Raw genomic sequence first — 22,783 nt, forward strand, 5'->3', positions numbered from 1 at the left:
ATTCAGTTAAATTCAAAGAGCTTTTTTCCACTACAAAAAAGAGTTTATTGCTAAAACTCGCAAAGTTCATGACACTTGTCATGGACTGTTTGAGAAGCGAGTAAAATTTAATTCTCTTTTAGCTTTATACTCCGATATCTGTTTTGTGTTGTTTGTAATAGTATTTTTGTCCTGATGTTAACTCACCCTCCACCCCTCCCCCTTCTCCCCATTTCCCATAGTAAAGAAATGTATGTAATCACTTTGCACTTGTAGTGTTTTATTATTATTATTATTATTATTATTATTATTATTATTATTATTATTATTATTATTATTATTATTTATTATTATTGTTGAATTGTTTCTTGTATTGTTTTTGCTCTCCCTCACCCCTCAACTCCCTTTTCTGTACATAGTCTGATTTCTTTTTGTTTTAGTTCCTTTTATTTGGTGTTGAATGAAATGTGTTTTTACTGTGTTTTTTAATTTTCCATGTACCCTCACGGGGTTTTATTGGAATAATAAAACTTGACTTGACTTGACTTGACTTGTCAGCAGGGAATGCCGCACCGGCCTGTCCTGAGGGGTTAACCCGATCTGAAAACTCAGTTATGTATCGTAAAATTAAACCTGGTACCCATTTCCGGCATCGCTCTCCCCCCAGCCAACCATCGGCATTCTTTTTTTCTCATTTTTGTAATACGTGTCTTTCTGTGATGATGTCATATCCAGCTTTATACAGAAATTGAGGAGGCACTGACTGCCCGCACACACTCATTTTTTCATCAGGCATTGATTCACAATTTTGGTCAAACTGATATTCTCCATGAGCCGTTTAACAAACAAACAAACAAACAAAAATGAAAACATACACACGGCCATGTACATGCAGTTATTCACCGATTCCGCTCAATGTCTTCCGCCGAGCCACCCACTCAATTGCAAGTTGTGTTTTTTCTCACGCCAATTCTAAAAATATTCTTTCGTTAGAATATAGCTGCATAAGTTGTAATTGTTAACAGCTGCCGGCTTGCTTTATGATCGCCGATGTGAGTAACCAGTATCAAGTGACAATAAAACGATTCCCAATATGCCCGCCCTGTTTTACTTGTTGGATTTGACTGATAAAGTTCTGGCATATTTATAACTGGCTTCATTTTGTCACAGTCACAAGCCGTATACATTTATATATATAAACATGCACACATACATACAATTAAACTACATGTACCACTAACAAACAATCATGTAATTCATTTGGCTGTTGGTTTTCTTTCTCCAAAAAAATGTTGGTGCATTCATATTCATAAGAAAGGACACCTTTGCTCGCAGGTCAGTTTACTGTACTCCGGGCGTCAGTTGCTGTTGCAGCGACTGAGAACTCAGTTTGTACACAGAGAAAATCAGTCGGATTTATAAAACTAACGTTAACACGTCATAATCAAAAGCGAAGTTAGGCTATAGTATAAGCTCGTTCTAAAGCTGACTGGGGGCCTACAAAATACAGTGGAGTCCCCCTGTTAGACCTCTGTCACTGAAGATCTGAGAAAATCTGGAGGGGAGGGAAGGGACTGATATCGCGAGTCTTAAAATGGGGGTAAATTTACAGAGGTTAGGTAGGCCTACTGAGTCTACTGATGATGAACAAAATAGGGTCATTTTAAGGCGGGTATGACTAGTCTGCAGGCATGGGAATCAAAAATTGTAAAAAAAGGCTGAAAATTTGGAAGTAACAACAAAGTCGACGGCGTGAAGCACCTAGCCTTACTAGGGGGGTCCGGGGGCATGCCCCCCCCCCCCCCCGGAATTTGTTTTCCCTCCAAAGAACCCAAATGGTGCAATTTGGTGTCATCTTAGCTCCAAGTTTGCCATTTGGCATTTAATTCAGTTTTTAGAACCATTTTTGCCTCCCCGATTTTTATTTCGGCGGAAACTTCTGCTTTTTCGGCAGACAGGGTTCATACAGACACCTGACAGTGAAATTCAAGGAGTATTCAAGGAGTTTTCAAGGAGTATTCAAGGAGTTCAAGGAGGTCAAATTGCATAGGTGTACACGTGGAAAAACTTTCATCAACCATGCATTCAAAGCTCAAACCAGAAACGTAAAGTAAAACAAAAACATTTATTTACTTTTTTAAATTAAAAAATTTTTAAAAGCACTTTCCACCCGGCATGACTACGATTTTCGACCGGCGATGGCTTGAAACGCTGTCACAATGAATCGACACACTGCTTCTTCAGAAATGGCGCTAAAAGCTACCCGGATGAAGGGGAAGTAATCGGTTTCAACTTCCCTTCGCACGATGGCAGACGACACACGACTTGCACACAACACGCACACAATCGATATAAATTGCTGAAAAACTTTAATATTAAAATTTTTTTTTTTTTTGCCTGCACTTCAGAATTCAAGGAGGTTCAAGGAGGTTAAACACAAGAATGACCATTTTCTCCAAATTCAAGGAGATTCAAGGTCCTTGAAAAGGGGGGTTGAAAATTCAAGGAGATTCAAGGAGCGTATGAACCCTGGCAGAACAAAAAAACAATTCGGCGGAAATTTGCCCTTCGGCGGACAATTCCCATGCCTGAGTCTGGAATTGGGGGGGGAGGGGGGTCGACTGTTCACGCGTTGTCCGGCATGGCTGCAGCACAGACTACCAGAACTGGTACACCGTGTCCAACTCTTCGAATCTCAGGCCGCAGTCTCTGAAGCACGCCAGACACTGACTCTCGGCCGAGCACAGTCCAGCGCTAACCCTGAACACTCTGAATAATCTCTGTCATTTGTGTCGCAATACGGCGGGACGTTCGGTATCTGTGTCGCTGCGTAGTGTCCCGAAATCATACCTGCGCACACACACAAAAAAAGTCCAGTGGAGAGGAGATCATTTTAAACTCTAAGAGATGTTCTGCTTTTTCACCATTCGGAATATAACTAAATTTATTCAATGTCAATTCCAGCGCGACCAAGAACTTTTTGAAAGCGTCAGGAGAAGTACGTATGCGGAGTGATATGAAAAAATAGTACACGACGATTCGAACTGGGCTCTCTATGCTGTGTCACTCGCGCAGCGGAGGAATTCATAGCAAAGTGGGTCATCGCAGGTGTGTGCTCGTACCTGTCAAGCGCCATTTCGAGTAAACTGACGACGCTACATTTCTTCAGCACGAAACTTTTCATGGATTGAAAAATGGCTTCTTACCAGTTCTTCATAGCGGCGTTGGTGCTGGTTTTGGTTCAGCAATGTGAGTAGCTTTAATCGTTGTGATCTTGTCAAAATGTTGATGGCGCACAGGTGTGTGTCGACAAAGGAGGGGTGCGTGTGTGCTTGTTTACAACAACTGTGGAATTCTGAATTTACCTTGTGGGTTGTGTTCTTATTGCGCATTTGCTCATATTTTGTCCGTAATGGGATGAAAAGACTGGTATTTTAGAAGCCTATGGCGTTGCCTTGAATGATTCAATGAAAACGTCTGAACGGCCAAACAGGAGGCTCATGGGTCGTGGATAACCGTGTCGTATAAGTTGTCATGAGAAAAAACCCGGAAGTGAGTGAATCATGAATTGAATGTCAATCCCCATGACAGACTGAGTAATGTTGCACAATTAATAGATCCGCCAATTGTTCAATAAGTATGAATGAGCAAGCAAAAGGACCGAAATGTATATATGCTGAAACTGATATCTGGATCTGGATTCGTTACGTTGCAGGAACCACTGTTGGTCATCTTCGGCTTCGCAATAATCAATATATGGTAGTCTTGAATTTAAGTGTGTTTAAATTCATAGCTCGGAATTCAGAGGTATCTAAGCCTCCGAATTTGCAGAACCTGCACTTGTAAGACTAAGTATAACAAGTCATTTTAGATCCCTTTGATGTCACGGAATGAACTGTACCTTGGTGTACGATTTCGTTTCCATGCGTCAAAGACGGAATTATCCATGCGATCCGACAGGGGGCCTAACTCTAGCTAATGATGTTCCTTTGGTTGAAAACGTAAGCATTTTTGCATCATTTTCGTCGATCAAACAACCAAATTAATTCAATATTCTTAATGGTTTTGACCTCAATCCGTCAATTAATTTCACGAAAAATGTTCTTTGGCTTGTTTACAGGGACTTTTATCCAAAATAAGTAAAGAATGCCTCTGAATTCTGAGCAATGAATTTAACACACTAAAGTCAGGGGTCGACACTAACTTATTTGGCCTGGGGCCACACTGGCCCCAGAGATGGAAATTGCTGGGGCGGAAAACAAAAATCTGGGGCCCACTCTCATTATTCACGTGCGGCAATGCATTGTTTGTTTTTCTTCATCGTACTGAAGCCAGGGTAATTCTTTCAACCATTTGACATTGAAATTACGACAGAGCTTCACGCTTTTGGCTGCATCGGTCTCCTTTTTTCGTTTCTCTCCACCCTGTTCTTCATCTTCATTTCCAGGTCTTTTTACACCAGGGATGTGTCGCCACATTTTGCGTTTGGCATTTGAAGGCGATACTTATCTCTCACGCTAAAGAGCGCAATTTGGGAGTTATTTCCCTTGCGGCATTGTCCTTCGACGATTTCAATGGGTTTTTTTTCTTCTTGACTGCGGCATTGATCGTAACGCAAATTTCAGTGACGACTATGACTGGCGATTTTTAGTGATTGGCTCTGGCATTAGAAATTTCGGTTTGTCATTGTTGGAATTTATCCTGGGGCGGAGTGGGCCCCAAGCTTCGGCAATAATTGGGGCGGAACACAAAACTCTGGGGCGTTCCGCCCCCCGCCCCCGCTAGTGTCGAACCCTGAAAGTTCAAGATTACCATCAATATCATATATATCATTATATGGGTCAAATCCGAGAACTGGAGAAGTGTGAAAGTTGAATTTAAGGAATTTGTTGCAGAAACCTGAATTGACTTTGTTTTCAGTACAACTTACAATTCCCTTTACTCAAAGGAAGGAATATTTATCGTGATATTAATTAATGGATTGAGTTCCAAAATTCAGCATAATTGATTAATATCGGGTCGACGAGAAACGCATACATAATGCTAATACTAATATACATGGGGCGGGGATGTAGCTCAGTTGGTAGCGCGCTGGATTTGTATTCAGTTGGCCGCTGTCAGCGCGAGTTCGATCCCAGGTTCGGCGGAAATTTATTTCACAGTCAACTTTGTGTGCAGACTCTCTTCGGTGTCCGAACCACCCCCCGTGTATACTACATTGGGTGTGCACGTTAAAGATCCCACGATTGACAAAAGGGTCTTTCCTGGCAAAATTGCTTAGGCACAGTTAATAATTGTCTACCATACCCGTGTGACTTGGAATAAGGCCGTGAAAGGTAAATATGCGCCGACATGGCTGCAATCTACTGGCCGTATAAAATTTCATCTCACACGGCATCACTGCAGAGCGCCTAGAACTGTACCCACGGAATATGCGCGATATAAGCGTCATTGATTGATTGATTGTATTTTCGGTATCTGAGCAGCTCTCGCGAGATACGCTCTTTATTATGCTTTGAATGTTGCTGGAATTTCAAACCTCGGCTTTCGTAGCTCATGTGAGATCACTGTACCACATGCTTTGCTGTGATCTGAAGTTCGCGAGAGCTTGGAATACCGATACTGCGATATGGTCTACACCGACAGAGTTTGTCCCCTAATTTTCAAATGAATCAAAAACGTGTCTATGTTTTCCTTCTATAATAAAGAGCCATGTAAATGAAACACATCTTTACAGTTCATTCCGTGATTTTTCAAAGGTATCTCAAATGATAAGTTATGCTTAATCAATCAATCAATCAATGAGTCTTATATCGCGCATATTCCGTGGGTACAGTTCTAGGCGCTCTGCAGTGATGCCGTGTGAGATGAAATTTTATACGGCCAGTAGATTGCAGCCATTTCGGCGCATATTTACCTTTCACGGCCAATTATTCCAAGTCACACGGGTATAGGTAGACAATTATTAACTGTGCCTAAGCAATTTTGCCAGGAAAGACCCTTTTGTCAATCGTGGGATCTTTAACGTGCACACCCAATGTAGTGTACACGGGGGGAGGTTCGGACACCGAAGAGAGTCTGCACACAAAGTTGACTCTGTGAAATAAATTTCCGCCGAACCTGGGGTCGAACTCACGCTGACAGCGGCCAACTGAATACAAATCCAGCGCGCTACCAACTGAGCTATATCCCCGCCCCATATCCAACTGAGCTATATCTTACATTTATAAGAGCGGGTTCTGTCAAATCGGAGGCTTAGATTGCAGTGGATTGAGAGCTATGACTTTATAACGCTAATAACAGCTATTGTATTTTCAGCGTAGCAATAGGGTCCGATATTTAGACGAGACAGGTATAATTCCGACGAGTCAAAGACGAGTCGCATTATACTTGTTCCAGTCTAAATATCAGACCCTATTGCTACGCTGAACACACGAAATAGCGTTTATATAGCTATTCTGACATTATATTCTGTGTTAAAATCATGTTTTTGTCAGCAACAACTACCAGAATGGTCCATGTCGTTGATTGCAGACGACGGTTATAGTGCGCATATGCCTTTGCGCATACATGTATCCACGGAAATCACCGAACATTGAAAAACCCACGGACATGTAAACAGAGAAGACTCGAGATAACCAGATGTTTAGCATTACGTCAGTATGCTAGGTATCATATGATGTCATGACGTATCATGCTTGCCTACGTATTCTATGTTCGAAAGTCTGACTTCTGTTAGGGATTCGCATGATGAAGACTGCGGTAAATCTGTAGATAATGTAAACCTTGCCAATACTACAAGTAGTCGTATTGCCAATTTTATTTAAACCTTGTCACTTCGCCGGAATGTATTAAGTGAACATAAGGTCGGGTTCGGGAAAAGAGATTTCTTAGAAAAAAAGTCTACTCTACAAAGACTGAGTTTTACTTATCACGACATCAACACTCAAACAACGTTCACTACTACACAGTCGTCAAGGCAACACACTGTAATTTACCTTTAAACATTTATTACCTTTTCTTCACTTTCACTAACACTTCTTTTCTTATACACAACTTCGGTAAAAACACAATAACTATTAGCGAAACTAAACACTTGAGGAAAAAACATAAACTAAAACACTTAAAGCATGGCAGCTCTGAAGGGGAGGTAGGAAAAGTGCCCCTGAAAATACAATGCATAACACTCATAAACACACTATAACAAAACAAATGTAAATAGTAAACAACCTGACAATAAGAACATAGGATTAGAATACAAATAAACAGTTTGTGTGATCATCTCCCACAGTATTTTCAGTCTCTTACCTGAATTAGGAACACTTTAATCCCCATGTTCTAGCCACCCGAAGCCGGTGCCATCTCTCTCAGAACATCATGCCATCAAAGAGAGAAACCCCACTTCCAGACATGGGAACTCAAAAAGTTGGAAGGTGGTTTCATCATAAGTAATATATCTTCATAGTTAAACATATAATTTCAACATCTAAATATTCCTTAAATGTAACCAATGACTTTCAGATACTTCTAATAATTTTCTCATCACTACTTCTATTTTATAACTTGATAATTGCAATTACCAGAACATGACAACAAGTAGTTAATTTAAGTCAAGGGAAGTAACCCACTGAAATACATGTCAAAATAATAAGCATAGTTGTGTCCCTTTTACTTTAGTCACCTCTTGAATGCAAAGATAAATGCTACCACGGACAGTCTGTGTAAAATAAGAAATAATCCTTGTTAGGAATTATTTCACATGTTTACAATAATAAGAGAACAAGGATTGTCTCAGAAGAAACGACTAAATGTTTCAGACCGGTAACTTCACTCCAACATTGCACTATACAATGGACCTTCTATCTAACAGGAGAGTTTGCTGATTTTCTGTTAAACATTGAAAAGATCGTCTGCTAGAATCAAAGATAGGTCGCTTCAGATTGCAGCTTCTTGAACTTTGCAAGGCTTGTTGCCTGTTAAAGAACTGGATTTTACACGTAATTATAATGTCATGTACAGTAAGCAACGAAACACACACACAGCAAATGGCATCGTCTGTCGACTAGGACAGAAACAAACCTGGCGAGGTATGCGTGAACTTTATACACGTAGAAGAAACCGGAACCATGCGTCTTTGTTATTGCTGATATCGTTTGGATATCGGCAAGAACTTACCAACTTCCGTAGCGTTATCCTTTGATGATCGCAATAGGGATGTGTGAGACCATCCAATCACTTTTTTGTGTTTGGTGTTTGTTAATTTTTACAATATATTATTTGGGGAAATGAAGTCAGGTTCTTTTTGTTTAGCTAGACACTTGTGGCTTTTTATTAATTTGATTATTTCAATGTAAGCGGCCGGAACTTGTGCAAATTGTGTCCCAATCCCATGGAAAATAGTAGCTTCCCTGATTAGGTCAGACAAATCTGTGGTTTTTTTGGGGGGGTAAAGAAAGTTCGAAGGTCAGACATACAATAATAGGGTCCGCCACTGAGCCAGGTAACTGGAAACGCTTAATTTTTGTTTAATGCCTAGTTAGTTACTAGCAAACTTGTGAATTGTGTTCCCATTCGTGTGTGTCACTGTCAGTGAAGTGTCACAGGCAAGTGCTTTGTTTGTGTTCTGTTTGTATTCCCATTCGTGTATGTCACTGTCAGTGAAGTGTCAGAGGCAAGTGCTTTACAAGCATTGATTGTATTGGAGTGCACACAGACAAATAGTGAGGTCTGTAAGACAACAAAAAGATGTAATATAAGCTGGTGTACATAGTTTCATCTCCTCTTAGGCCTTTTGTGAAAATGAAGGTTTTTCTCTCTGGCTTAGAACTAAGACTAAGAGTTTTCTTGTATATGTTGCAGGTTGTTGTCAAACTATTGATGGCCCCACTCAGATCACAATCACCCCGGCAACACTGAGCCTGGCACCCAATGTGTCGGATGCTACAGGGGGGCAGGTCACTGTCCAATGCAGAGCATCTTCACTTGGTCAGGGAGAAGATTTGTTTGTCATGAACATTCAGCGAGTGCTGGACAACGATCCTAATGCAGACCGCACTTTGGTAGTAGGAGCAAGGTCCTCACAAGACCAAGGGAATGCAGCTTTGATGCTCCAGTCACTTCAGGGAGCCACTGTGTCTGGCAGTATTGGGGAAGCTAGCATCACTCTCACCATGAGCATGGCCAAGTGTGCTGATGCTGGCATCTACTACTGCACCGCTACTGCACTGGATAGCAATACTAAGACTAAATACTATGAATCTTTTAAAAATGTGACCATTAAAGGTGAGTGGAGTTTCCAGTAAATCTCTTATTGTTAAGATTCTGTTTGTATGCATGTCTGGTGCTTTGGTGTGTAACTAGGCTTGGAATTGAATATGGTTATTGTAAACAGTTCAGTCATCAGAACTATACATTCTAATTATCTAAATCTAAGTACTATAGCCTTTGCTGTGCTATATTGCTAACTGTACGCGCCTTCGTGTGCGAGGCTGGTACTACGAATTGTTCATACGAAATGACAAACACAGGTTTACAAGCGATAACGCGCAAAAGTACTGGTTTATTAATTTACATCTGATACTAGGTATCAGTAATGCATATATATAGTTACAGTACTACGTATTGCAGTAAAAAAAACTAAACAGAAAGAAAAAGAGAAAAGAAAACAAAGTATTAGACATGGCAAAGGTATCAAAAACGCATCAACAAGACACGAGAAACAAAAACGGGAAAAAATAAACAATCACAAGACAGGCGAAGACAAACAGACAAGAAAGTTACAAATACCAAACACTTGTTGGTTAGTCCTTCAACAACAATAAAGAATTACGTTCCTTACGTTCAACAATACCATAAGCACTAAGAATACTCAAGAAACTTAGCATACATACGTTTAAATCCAAAATGGCTACTTTCAGGAAAATACAAAACGTTGACTCATCAGGCCAGGAATACAAAGCAACCTGTCATGCCAAAAAGTCTCCTAACGACAACGTTCCTGCGTTAATCAAAGTCACAAACAAGATATTTACTCATCCACTTTCCCTCAATAGCGTTATTAGAAATAAGCCCGTTTACAAACGATCACCACAGACCGCAAGCTCTTTTACCTAAATTCCTTTAACGTAAGGCTGGATAAGTCAGAGAAAACGTTTCACTTCGAACTTCGTCAACCACAGAAAACACAAGTTATCATAAACATTAGCGACTTTCTAGCGTCTACAAACCATTGCTGTACGTTTCACAAGACTAGAATAGTTGAACACACAATAAAGAAACACTACAACAAGTCAGACTTTCAACTCACGTTATACATAAACAACTCACAAAGTCATTACAAAATGGCGACCAAAATACAACACAAACAAGTAACAACAAAATTACCTTATGCGCTGTGTGGGTTGACCAGCAGTACCAAAAACGTGTTGCCTCTCAAACGAAGGGCACAAAACAATTCACACTTGAGAAACAACTGTCTCCAAGAACATTACGTTGACGTTAAAACATAACAAGAAACACTCCATTGGTTCACTTGTTAACCTTCATACGTTTACAGAACGAAAATCCAAACACTTCCTAAAACCCTCAGATCGACTGAAGAGAAGCAGTCAAGCAGTGGTATTTATGGAAACAAAAACCTAACATGGAATAGTTATTCAAAAGTCAAAGGTCACCGTATTGACCAACCAACAACATTCCTAAGACAGAATCGGGTGAGACTACTATTTTACAACCAATCAGTAACCGATCACGCACTTCGTGCATGCTCAAAACTTAAAACGGTATATTTAACAGAAAGAAGATCAAGGAACTAGCTGACATCACAAAACTAAAAACACGTGAGTCACACGTATTCTAGAACTTACAACGCAGTTTAGCAGGGCTCACCCCAAAATCAAGACACGGAAAAGAGCACGTGAATCTCACAGTGTTCTAAAACTAAACGACACAGTTTTGCAATGCTCCGACCAAAACCAGGTCACAACAAGGAGCACGTGAGTCTCACACGTAAAAATAGTTACGCTCCACAAAAACAGGTCACAACAAGGTGCCACAATAAAAACACGGTTTACTTCCTTTACATCGTGCCATGGCTTGAGCAAACGTAATTACAACAAAAAATAGGTGAATGCATGCCACATCGGCATGCACACTAACAGGTTTTAGAGATTACAAAAAAAACAATATGTTTTGCAGGATAAAAACTGACTTTGTGCAAGATTACAACTGTGCAAGCCATGCAAGTGTCTTTTAAACATGTTCCACGGTATTTTCTGGGACTTTGCAGTCTGTGTGATGTTAAAGTCATCGTTTGTGGTGCATTTCTTCTTTTTACATTTAGTCAAGTAATGACTAATGTGTGTGTGTGAGTGTGTGTGCGTGTGTGTGGAGCGATTCAGACCAAACTACTGGACCGATCTTTATGAAATTTGACATGAGAGTTTCTGGGAATGATATCCCCGAACGTTTTTTTTCCTTTTTTATATTTAGTCAAGTTTTGACTAAATATTTTAACATCGAGGGGGAATCGAAACGAGGGTATGGTGTATGTGTGTCTGTCTGTCTGTGCGTGTGTGTGTGTGTGTGTGTAGAGCGATTCAGACTAAACTACTGGACCGATCTTTATGAAATTTGACATGAGAGTTCCTGGGTATGAAATCCCCGAACGTTTTTTTCATTTTTTTGATAAATGTCTTTGATGACGTCATATCCGGCTTTTCGTGAAAGTTGAGGCGGCACTGTCACGCCCTCATTTTTCAACCAAATTGGTTGAAATTTTGGTCAAGTAATCTTCGACGAAGCCCGGGGTTCGGTATTGCATTTCAGCTTGGTGGCTTAAAAATTAATTAATGACTTTGGTCATTAAAAATCGGAAAATTGTAAAAAAAAAAAAAAAAAATTTTATAAAACGATCCAAATTTACATTTATCTTATTCTCCATCATTTGCTGATTCCAAAAACATATAAATATGTTATATTCGGATTAAAAACAAGCTCTGAAAATTAAATATATAAAAATTATTATCAAAATTTTTTTTTTCGAAATCGTTTTAAAAACACTTTCATCTTATTCCTTGTCGGTTCCTGATTCCAAAAACATATAGATATGATATGTTTGGATTAAAAACACGCTCAGAAAGTTAAAACGAAGAGAGGTACAGAAAAGCGTGCTATCCTTCTCAGCGCAACGAATATCCCGCTCTTCTTGTCAATTCCACGGGCACTGCCTTTGCCACGGGCGGTGGAGTGACGATGCTACGTGTATACGGTCTTGCTGCGTTGCGTTGCGTTCAGTTTCATTCTGTGAGTTCGACAGCTACTTGACTAAATGTTGTATTTTCGCCTTACGCGACGTCATATCCGGCTTTTTGTAAAAGTTGAGGCGGCACTGTCACGCCCTCATTTTTCAATCAAATTGATTGAAATTTTGGCCAAGCAATCTTCGACGAAGCCCGGACTTCGGTATTGCATTTCAGCTTGGTGGCTTAAAAATTAATTGATGACTTTGGTCATTAAAAATCTGAAAATTGTAATTTTTTTAATTTTTTTCTAAAACGATCCAAATTTACGTTCATCTTATTCTTCATCATTTTCTAATTCCAAAAACATATAAATATGTTATATTTGGATTAAAAACAAGCTCTGAAAATTAAATATATAAAAATTATATTTTCAAAATTAAATTGTCGAAATCAATTTAAAAACACTTTCATCTTATTCCTTGTTGGTTCCTGATTCCAAAAACATATAGATATGATATGTTTGGATTAAAAACACGCTCAGAAAGTTAAAACGAAGAGAGGTACAGAAAAGCGTGCTATCCTTCTTAGCGCAACTACTACCCCGCTCTTCTTGTCAATTTCACTGCCTTTGCCATGAGCGGTGGACTGACGATGCTACGAGTATACGGTCTTGCTGCGTTGCATTGCGTTCTGTTTCATTCTGTGAGTTCGACAGCTACTTGACTAAATGTTGTATTTTCGCCTTACGCGACTTGTTGGTTCTGTTTTATGAGGAGATAAGTCTATTGATTTGTGTAATCTTTGGTCATATTATTTACAGTGAGCCCTGGCACCATAACACTGACGGCAAATCCGAGTGGTATAAACAGCTGGAAGGTCAACGAGACACTGACCATACTCTGCAACGGTGTTGTTGGCACTGTGGTGAACGAGAATAATGTAAGTTAGATTAACACAACTTAAACATCCAGTAAAATTGAGCACAGTAGTACCTGCCATGCAATGCCCCTGATACAAGAACACCTCCTGTGAAAGGACACATTTTGTTGTCCCATTGTCTATTTTCTCTACCAAAATATACCTCACGACAGACCACCTGCAATGACAGACCACCTGCAATGCCAGGACATGTTTCGCTTATGCCAAGGTTGTCCATTCATCGCAGGTACCACTACCACTGTATTTGGTTTAAGAATTAGTAAAATATATTAAAAATAAAAAGGGAGGGGGGGGGGAGATATGCAACCCTTATCCATCTATGACTATCATTTAGGATTGTGTACTCAAGTCTTGTGTGTTGCAAGCTTTGTGCAGAGGTCAGGAGTTGTATTCAGGGAAATAAATAATGTAAGTTGGCTTCAGCGGCTGGAGTCATTTTAGCTAAAGGGATCTAAATTCTGATTTAAACTGGCTTTTATCTAACAAGGTTGTTACCTCACTTCTTGCTCTGTACGCATGCGCACATACCCCCTTATCAAAGGAAAACACCGCCATATCTTCTTACTAGCCGAGATAAGCACAGTCAGGGAGGCGTCCAATGGCATAAGACCACATGCGGGAATGGCCATCCAAACATCAAAAGCATCATGCCATTAGCGACTGTAGCGCCATGGGGTAGGTCCTGAAAGTTCAAAGCCGTCACGTGACTTTGGCGGGTCGAAACGGTGTTTCATGAATGGCATTTAGGGCGACTTACAGCACAAACAGCGCCACCATGCAGTCAAGTACTTGGCGCTGAGGCTGTTTCCTGAATACTGAACCAGATCTGTGCAATAGCAAAACTTGACAAGAAATTGACATGCACTCATTTAATCCCAGCGAAGCTGGAGGTATCCCGTGAACGCTATACTGTAATCGATTTGAGAAATGTGCATACCGAATAATACATGATAAAGAAGGATTCTTTGTGCCCGAAAATGGGCCACAGTTGGAGATGGAAGTTCACCAAAAATTGGGACCATACTAACAAAAATACGGTGGGTAAAATTGGCGCCCCCATTTTTTTAGCAAACGCCACCCAAGGCCGCTTTGGACGGGTAGAAATTCCGTAGTTTCCAAGTCTATGGATAAAGCTCGCGTAAGAAGAATACCTCACGGTCGAAAGTCTTTGACGTCAATTAATGCATCATGACGTCATGCCTCCCTGTAGTCTTTCTCTCTCGCGTGGTGTGTGTGTTTGTGTTCATTTTGTGCACATGTGTTAGTGTTACTGTTTGTGTGTGTGTGTGTGTGTGTGTGTGTGTGTGTGTGTCAGTGTGTGTGTGTATTTGTGTGTGTGTGTGCGCACGCGTGCATGAGTCTGTGTGAGTGTGTGTGTGTGTGTGTGTGTGTGTATTTGTGTGTGCGCACGCGTGCATGAGTCTGTACTCGTGTGTGTGTGGTGTGTGTGTGTATTTGTGTGTGTGTGTGTGAGTGTGTGTGTGTGTGTGTATTTGTGTGTGCGCACGCGTGCATGAGTCTGTACTCGTGTGAGTGTGTGTGTGTGTGTGTGTGCGCGCACGCGTGCATGAGTCTGTACTCGTGTGTGTGTGTGAGTGTGTGTGTATTTGTGTGTGTGTGTGTGTGCGCACGCGTGCATGAGTCTGTACTCGTGTGTGTGCGCACGCGTGTATGAGTCTGTACTCGTGTGTGTGTGGGGTGTGTGTGTGTCACTGTGTATTTGTGTGTGTGTGTGAGTGTGGTGTGTGTGTGTGTGCATAAATGTATGTGTGTGCGTGTATGTTTGTTTGTAAAGGTGTGTATGTCCGTCTGTCCATATGTGCGTATGGGTGTGTGTTTTGTGTCTATGAAGTTTTTGTGAGAGAGTGAGTGAGTGCGTGTGAGTGAGTGTGTGTATGTGTGCGTATGTGTGTGTGTTTTGTGTCTATGAAGTTGGGTGTGTGTGGGTGTGGGTGTGTGTCTGTTTGTATAAGAGAGAGAGAGAGAGAGACGGAGATTGGGTGGGTGTGTGTGTGTTTGTACGTGTGCGTAAGTGTATGTGTGTGTATGTGTGTTTGTTTATATGTGCGTATGGGGGTGTGTTTGTGTGTATGAAGTGTGTGTGAGAGAGTGAGTGAGTGAGTGTGTATGTGTGCACGTGTGTAACTTGGGGTATGTGTGTGTGTGTGTGTGTTCGTGTGTGTTTGAGAGAGAGAGAGAGAGAGAGAGAGAGAGAGAGGTTTGTCTTTCGCTGGGGTATGCAGTGCCTTGGCGTTGCACATCTACTTAATTATATTTAAGATAATGATAAATTTGCCTTGTTTTGGTAGCACAGCTTTAAGACTGAGAGAAATAAGTTCTTGTGCAAAACTTTAGGCCAGTAATTTGCGGACGGATGATCATACAGTTTCAGGGCATTGAATTGATTATGGGCGCGGTTTGCTACTACAGCAGAACTTACAATGGCCGGCCATGAGCAGATACCTTTCATGTAAGGCAGCCCTCAAAGTTACAAAAAATGGCGCACTAGCCTTCAGCTAGTGATTCTGAAAATGTACTCGCCAGAGAGCTGACTTAACTAGCCAAACCAACAATTTGTTTCAGCAACTTTACACGTATTTGGCAAGTAGATGAACATTTCTACTTACCAGTTACATGGGCGGGGATATAGCTCAGTTGGTAGCGCGCTGGATTTGTATTCAGTTGGCCGCTGTCAGCGTGAGTTCGATCCCAGGTTTGGCGGAAATTTATTTCACAGAGTCAACTTTGTGTGCAGACTCTCTTCGGTGTCCGAACCTCCCCCCGTGTACACTACATTGGGTGTGCACGTTAAAGATCCCACGATTGACAAAAGGGTCTTTCCTGGCAAAATTGCTTAGGCACAGTTAATAATTGTCTACCTATACCCGTGTGACTTGGAATAATAGGCCGTGAAAGGTAAATATGCGCCGAAATGGCTGCAATCTACTGGCCGTATAAAATTTCATCTCACACGGCATCACTGCAGAGCGCCTAGAACTGTACCCACGGAATATGCGCGATATAAGACTCATTGATTGATTGATTGATTCTACTCGCCACTTTCCGGGCTGTATGGCTACATTTACTTAGCTTAAAAATAGTTCTCAACAGACCGCCCTGATATGGCCCTTCGTGGTCGGCTGGGCGTTAAGCAAACAAACAAACAAAGTTCTCAACAGCAATGTTCTGCTTGTGAGCCACCACCTGCCAAATTCAGACAGCAAAATTGGAGACCAATCAAATCTACCCAGTGTCACTAACTGAAACCTCTGCTGAACAATCCTTCTCATTGCGGTCAATGCGCATGCGCCAATCTTGGACTTAAAAAATGCGACCCTTTGACCAAACGAACCTAGGATTAGGGTTAGGGATAGGGTTAGGTTGTTCATGACCTGATTAATCTCCCCATGTTAGCGCATGCGTATTGACCGCAATGAGAAGGATTGTCCAGGCAGAGTTTTCAGTTCGTGACACCGGCAATGAGCAACCCATCAACACACCATTGGGTACCTTCTTAAATTAGTTCTACTGAATGTAGCAGCTTTTTGATACAGACATTGACTTTGGGTCAGTGACCGGGTCGCACCAGCCGGGGAGAGGGGTGTTGTGTCAGACTCTTTGTTAACTTTGGTGCACGTGTACCCTTCAAGTACAAGAGGAGGGTGGGTTGGGGTCAGGGCTGTCATACTTTGGCTTTCAGTCTTTAATGTTGATTGACCTTACACAAAATGACTAAACAGAAGTAAATCACATTTTGGGTTACGGCAACTTTGGGCCTTTGTATCAGAGAGAACTGCTACAGTGACACAATTCCTACGCAACCAAGGTCCCCAAAACATAAATGGGGGCAGCCTTTCAGGGATCGCGTTTACCGATAATTTCCGGCATTTTACCGGTTAAGATTCGCCAATACCGGAAAAAAAAGTGGATGTCGGTCAGACGTACCGATTGTTATTTGGTTTGACCGGTAAAAAAAAAAAGTAGTAATTACAAAAATCGTTTGTCAGTACGAGAGGGAGAGAGAGAGAGAGAGAGAGAGAGAGAGAGAGAGAGAGAGAGATTTGGATGGCTTGTTGTGACAGCGCTACAATGTTGCGATTATGTCTCCATTGATGACACTTGATGTCAAGGTGTCGAACATGACGTCAAAAATCAGACATCATACTTTTCGCGCCATTTCTTTCGGTTCCCGGTCCATCGTAAAATCTTTCAGTTTATGTTATCTAGCCGACATAGCATCATACCGGGAAATCACGTACTCACACCAGCTTAGATCTTTGTCTACATACAGTTGATTATTGTGAGGCGAGTGGATTGTGATGAAGAAGCAACGATCTTTACTGTCTTTTCTACCCCCAAGAGGTGAGAAAAGGCCTTTGAATGAAGGAACTGAAAGTGAAAGTACTTCACGGCCTAGTACATCTGCAGAGCCCGAGTCTCAAGCGGCGGCAAAGAAACCAACATCGGCATCTTCCACTGTCAAACGATTTCAGGAAAAATGGTGCAAAGAGTTTATGTGGTTGCGGACAGAGGGGGAGGGGGAGAACTTTCTCATGTTTTGTGAAGACTGCAAAAAAACACATCAAAAAAATGTTTACACAAGAAGTTGTCGAAATTTTCAACATTCATCTCTCGAAGACCATTCAAAATCGCTAAGTCATAGAAATGCTGTTGGCTCTGCGCGTGAAAACTTGTTGACAACAAAGACTAGGCGAAAGTGAAACTGTAACAGTAAGTAACTAGTGAGTAAGTCTTCCAGTTGCGTGATTACTATTTGCTTTCCTATTTTATTTCGGAAGTCTCTCTCTCTCTCTCTCTCTCTCTCTCTCTCTCTCTCTCTCTCTCTCTCTCTCTCTCTCTCTCTCTCTCTCTCTCACAGCGGCTGCTGATGTGTCACTGTCAAGTTGTGCGACAGTTGCTTTGAGGGGGGGGGGGCAGAAAAAACGTCCGCATATCACTGACATTGATTTAATGTATTGTAAGTCATTGTTTGTCTTTTACTGGTTGCCTTGGCAAGCTTACCGATTTTCGTGAGAGCCTTGTAGCCAGCTCATGGTCATACCGGTTTGAAAAATACCTAGCCCGATCACTGGCCTTTGCTAGGAACCAATTGAAGTAAAAAATAATCTCTCTCTCTCTCTCTCTCTCTCTCTCTCTCTCTCTCTCTCTCTCTCTCTCTCTCTCTCTCTCTCTCTCTCTCTCTCTCTTTCTCTCTCTCTCTCTCTCACTCTCCCCCTCTCTCTCACTTTCCCCCTCCCTCCCTCCCTCTCTCCCGCCCTATCTCTTACTCGCTAACACCATAAATATTATATATGTATTCTAAAACTGATTTTTGTTTTGATGTACAATTTTCATTCAATTTTCATTTAAACTGTACCCTCCCCAATCACATAATTTACCTCCCCCACCTTTTAAACGGAGACAGACAGTATTCCACAGATTTGAACAGGAAAATTTTTTCCACCGTACACTCGCTCATTAAACGTTCAGGCCGCTTTGGGTAAATCAGAATAAATGCTTTACAAGCCGGACAACAACTTTAACTTCTGCACATCTCCTACCCATCCCTCTTCTTTTATTCATCTTCTTTCCCTCCTTCCTTCCTTTACTGTCTTTCTTTATCATCATTATGCAACGTTCATTACGTTATTAATAGATTTGGTTTATTGAGACAAATTTTTCAGCCGTTACCGCCTTATGTTGTACTGTCATGCAGGAACACCACTATAAGCTTCTAGCTTGTTGCTGTTTCTGTGAACTTTGTATACATGTCATGATTGTAACCTTTGTTAAAATAAACTTATGTTTAAACCAAGTAAAAAATAAAGGGACATAATTTCTGTTTTGTTGTTTGCCAGGGGGGTTCATTACACTTTGAGCCTAAACTGAGAACCCGATGTAGTGGTCAGTATAGTCTAACTCAGTAAGTGTGTGTGTGTGTGTGTGTGGGGGGGGGGGGCGTCCGTAACAGGCCACCTGCAATGCAGAAACAGAATCGGCATGGCCCAAGAATGTCTGTTGATGAAAGGGACTGCAGTCTGTTGAAGGGTCAAAGGGTTGTCTTTTCTCCTCATGTCATTTTCTTGCTAATGATGACGGATAGTGTGCCGTCTCTTTTGCAGATTGAGTGGGTGTGGCAGTACCAGCAAATAGATCCCAATTTCCCAAGTGGATTTGAAAACTGGCAGGACTACAGTATTATTGGTGACCCTACAACGGACATTGTCACGGACCCGCTAGGGGCATCCACCAGTGATTGCTACAAACGTCAGACCAGTACTCTGACACGATATCTGACTCTGGACGATACAAACAGACAGTACCGCTGTTACGTCAACAATCGTGACGTCACCAGTCAGGGTGTGGATCATGCACAAATGGTCGAGGTTGGCACTGTGACAGAATCGGGTAATGATTTATTGCAGTACAGTGGAACCCCTTTTTAAGACCTCTAATATTATGAGAGTATCAGGTCTTAAAATGGAGAGAGTCTTAAAATGATTGACAGAGGTTATGAAGAAAAACATTGAAAAAGACAAGGTCTTGACAGGAAGGAGGTCTTACAATGATTGACAGAGGTTATGAAGACACACATTGAAAAAGACAAGGTCTTGACAGGAAGGAGGTCTTAAAATGATTGACAGAGGTTATGAAGAAAAACATTCAAAAAGACAAGGTCTTGACAGGGAGAAGGTATTAAAATGATGTACAGAGGTTATGAAGAAAAACATTGCAAAAGACAAGGTCTTGACAGGGAGGGAGTCTTACAATGATTGACAGAGGTTATGAAGAAAAAGATTCAAAGAGACAAGGTCTTGACAAGAAGGAGGTCTTACAATGATTGACAGAGGTTATGAAGAAAAACATTCAAAAAGACAAGGTCTTGACAGGGAGAAGGTATTAAAATGATTTACAGAGGTTATGAAAAAAACATAGCAAAAGACAAGGTCTTCACAGGGAGGAGGTCTTACAATGATTGACAGAGGTTATGAAGAAAAAGATTGAAAAAGACAAGGTCTTGACAGGGAGGAGGTCTTACAATGATTGACAGAGGTTATGAAGAAAAAGATTCAAAAAGACAAGGTCTTGACAGGGAGAAGGTATTAAAATGATTTACAGAGGTTATGAAGAAAAAACATTGCAAAAGACAAGGTCTTGACAGGGAGGAGGTCTTAAAATGATTTACAGAGGTTATGAAGAAAAACATTGCAAAAGACAAGGTCTTGACAGGGAGGGAGTCTTACAAGGAGAGTTCCTCTGTTCTCAAAATAATCTGAGAAAATCAGGACTTAAATAAAAAGGAGGGAGTCATAAATTCGGGGGAAAATTTGCATAGGTAAGCAACAGAACATTTGAAAAACTAAGGTCTTAAATTGGGGGGGGGGGGGGGGGTCTTTAAAGGGAGGTCTCACTGTCATGCTACAGGGTTCAGCCTGGGAGAAAGAGACTAGGGGTCAATTCACCAAACACAACAAGGGAGGTCTCAGTGTCATGCTACAGGGTTCAGCCTGGGAGAAAGAGACTAGGGGTCAATTCACCAAACACAACAAGGGTTGAGATGAAAAAAAATAATGCTGGTCGGAAAATCAACAACATAGAATTTTGTTTAGTCTTATATTTTTCTGTATGTGTGGGGCACGTACATACAGTATTTGCCTAGATCTGGTTCTGTTTGTGGGGCTGGGGGATTTAACTCGGTGACAGTCAATATGTTCAGGTGTGAGAGAAAACTATAGGCATTGAGTGACAAAGGGTAAAACATTGTTCCAGGTGTGATCTTAAATGGCACATGACATGGGAGAATTGTGAACGTTAATATGCTTTATCACGAGAAGAAAGATATCACCATTGAATACCGTTTTGATAACCTTTTTCGTGTGCAGGTGTTGCCCCTATAACCCCAGGCCCTTCTACTGGTGGTGAGTGTTTCCTGTGTGTGTGTGCTTCTGTGAATATTTCGCTATTTGCACCTTTTTTAAAGCAATTCTGTGCATCAGTGAATTTTTTGCCTTGGTAATTTGGCATGGCTAGCCAGGTAATTTGTTAGATTGGACTCTTTTAAAAAAAGTTCTGTGCAAGACATAATTTGGAATGGAAGCTGGTCAATCTTTGGTCAGCGAGAGGTAAGATTTTGTAGGGATTGGTTGAGTACCAGGTTGAGTACCAGATTCATGTACAGTCTGTGGAGTCATCCTTGTAGTGTCACTGACGCTGTGACAGCCACTTGTAGTGTCACTGACGCTGTGACAGCCACTTGTAGTGCTACTTGTGTGTACATTCTGGCCACGCACTTGGTTCACTTGAAGGCTTTTTAAACTTACATGCTTTGAGATCATGTGTTCACCTGGACACATGTAACGATTCAAGAAGAGCCTGACTGCTTTATATATATGCGTAGTGGAAATTTTAGGATAGATTTTTTGTGTTCATTGATAACAGCTTTAATTTTATTTGAGTATGAGAAGTGGTTTTCTTTAGGTTGGGCATGTTTATTTGAGCCAATTTAAAATTTAAAAAAAATGATTCAGCTTCCAACTTAATAGTTCATTGTCACTTGCGATCACCTGTATTTATTATCTATCCTCATCTTCATTTTCAGGTAATAACACCCGTAAGTCTGTTTATCTGTAATTGTGATTGTGAAGTATTTGTGTTTTTGTACCACAGTAGTCGCGTCTTTGAGTATTATCCCGAATAAAGTCTACCAATTAAACATATGACTGACTGGAGGGAGAAAACTGTCACTCCCACTTAAATCTCTTCTATCTTTTTGTTTTTTAATGCCATGTTCGGGATATTGCTTTTTGCTGCTGTCTAGCACCTCTGTGTGGTGGCTTTTAATATTTGCAGTTGTTAGGAGTTTTAACGTCTGCAAAACTGTCATAGTGGATTGTTCTAAAATGGTCACCAGTCTTTCCTGTGTTGTTGTTTTATTTTAATTCTATACCTGCATACTTTAAATCATAACTGTGTAATCATTATTCACAATAACATGCCTTCGTTTATTTATACCAGTAAAATTTACCTCAATGAATATAGTCCCAGATTCTTCTTCCTTGTTTTCAGTAGAAGTAACAGCCAGTTTAATGAAATATATATAATATATATTATGGTTGCTAATCAGATAGAACTTGTGGTTGTTTTAGGTGCAGCTACTGTCATACGTAAGAATACTGGCAATGCTTGCAAAAATATATTATTGTATGGCTTAAGTTACCCAGGATCATTGTACCTGTAGTAAGTTTTGGGGGTCAGCATTTGCATGCTGCTCAGTTCTCATAGTGGGTCAGTTGTGAATGAAACATGTATATAGCTATTCTGATGAACACGTGGCGGAATTCGGGGGCTGTGATTGGATGGTCTCTTCCGATCATCAAAGCATAATGCTATGGAAGTCGGCCATTTTTCTCAATATCCAAAAGCATATTATCAATAACAAAGACGCATGGTTCCGGTTTCTTCCACGTGTATAAAGTACACGCATACCTCGCCAGGTTTGTTTCTGTGACTTAGTCGACAGACGATGCCATTTGCTTTGTGTGTGTTTTTGTTGTTGCTTACTGTACATGACATACATTACGTGTAAAATCCAGTTCTTTAACAGGCAACAAACCTTGCAAATT

The 22,783-nt window shown here is 40.9% G+C and overlaps 1 protein-coding gene across 2 annotated transcripts in view; it reads left to right on the forward strand.

The window, feature by feature from the left end:
- Nucleotides 1-2,848: 2,848 nt before the first annotated feature.
- LOC138974144 (uncharacterized) overlaps nucleotides 2,849-22,783 on the forward strand; it is a 59,857-nt gene continuing 39,922 nt past the window's right edge. The window contains exons 1-5 of one of the 2 annotated variants that reach the window (XM_070346834.1): nucleotides 2,849-3,228; nucleotides 8,839-9,261; nucleotides 13,042-13,160; nucleotides 19,283-19,568; nucleotides 21,044-21,079. In XM_070346834.1, coding sequence (XP_070202935.1) covers nucleotides 3,174-3,228; nucleotides 8,839-9,261; nucleotides 13,042-13,160; nucleotides 19,283-19,568; nucleotides 21,044-21,079 — 919 coding nt within the window. In that variant the 5' untranslated portion in view covers nucleotides 2,849-3,173. The remainder of the gene's footprint in view (nucleotides 3,229-8,838; nucleotides 9,262-13,041; nucleotides 13,161-19,282; nucleotides 19,569-21,043; nucleotides 21,080-22,783) is intronic. The other variant, XM_070346833.1, reaches the window with a different exon arrangement.

This window comes from Littorina saxatilis, linkage group LG8 (assembly GCF_037325665.1).
Source record: "Littorina saxatilis isolate snail1 linkage group LG8, US_GU_Lsax_2.0, whole genome shotgun sequence".
In the NCBI taxonomy this organism is placed as follows: Eukaryota; Metazoa; Mollusca; class Gastropoda; order Littorinimorpha; family Littorinidae; genus Littorina; species Littorina saxatilis.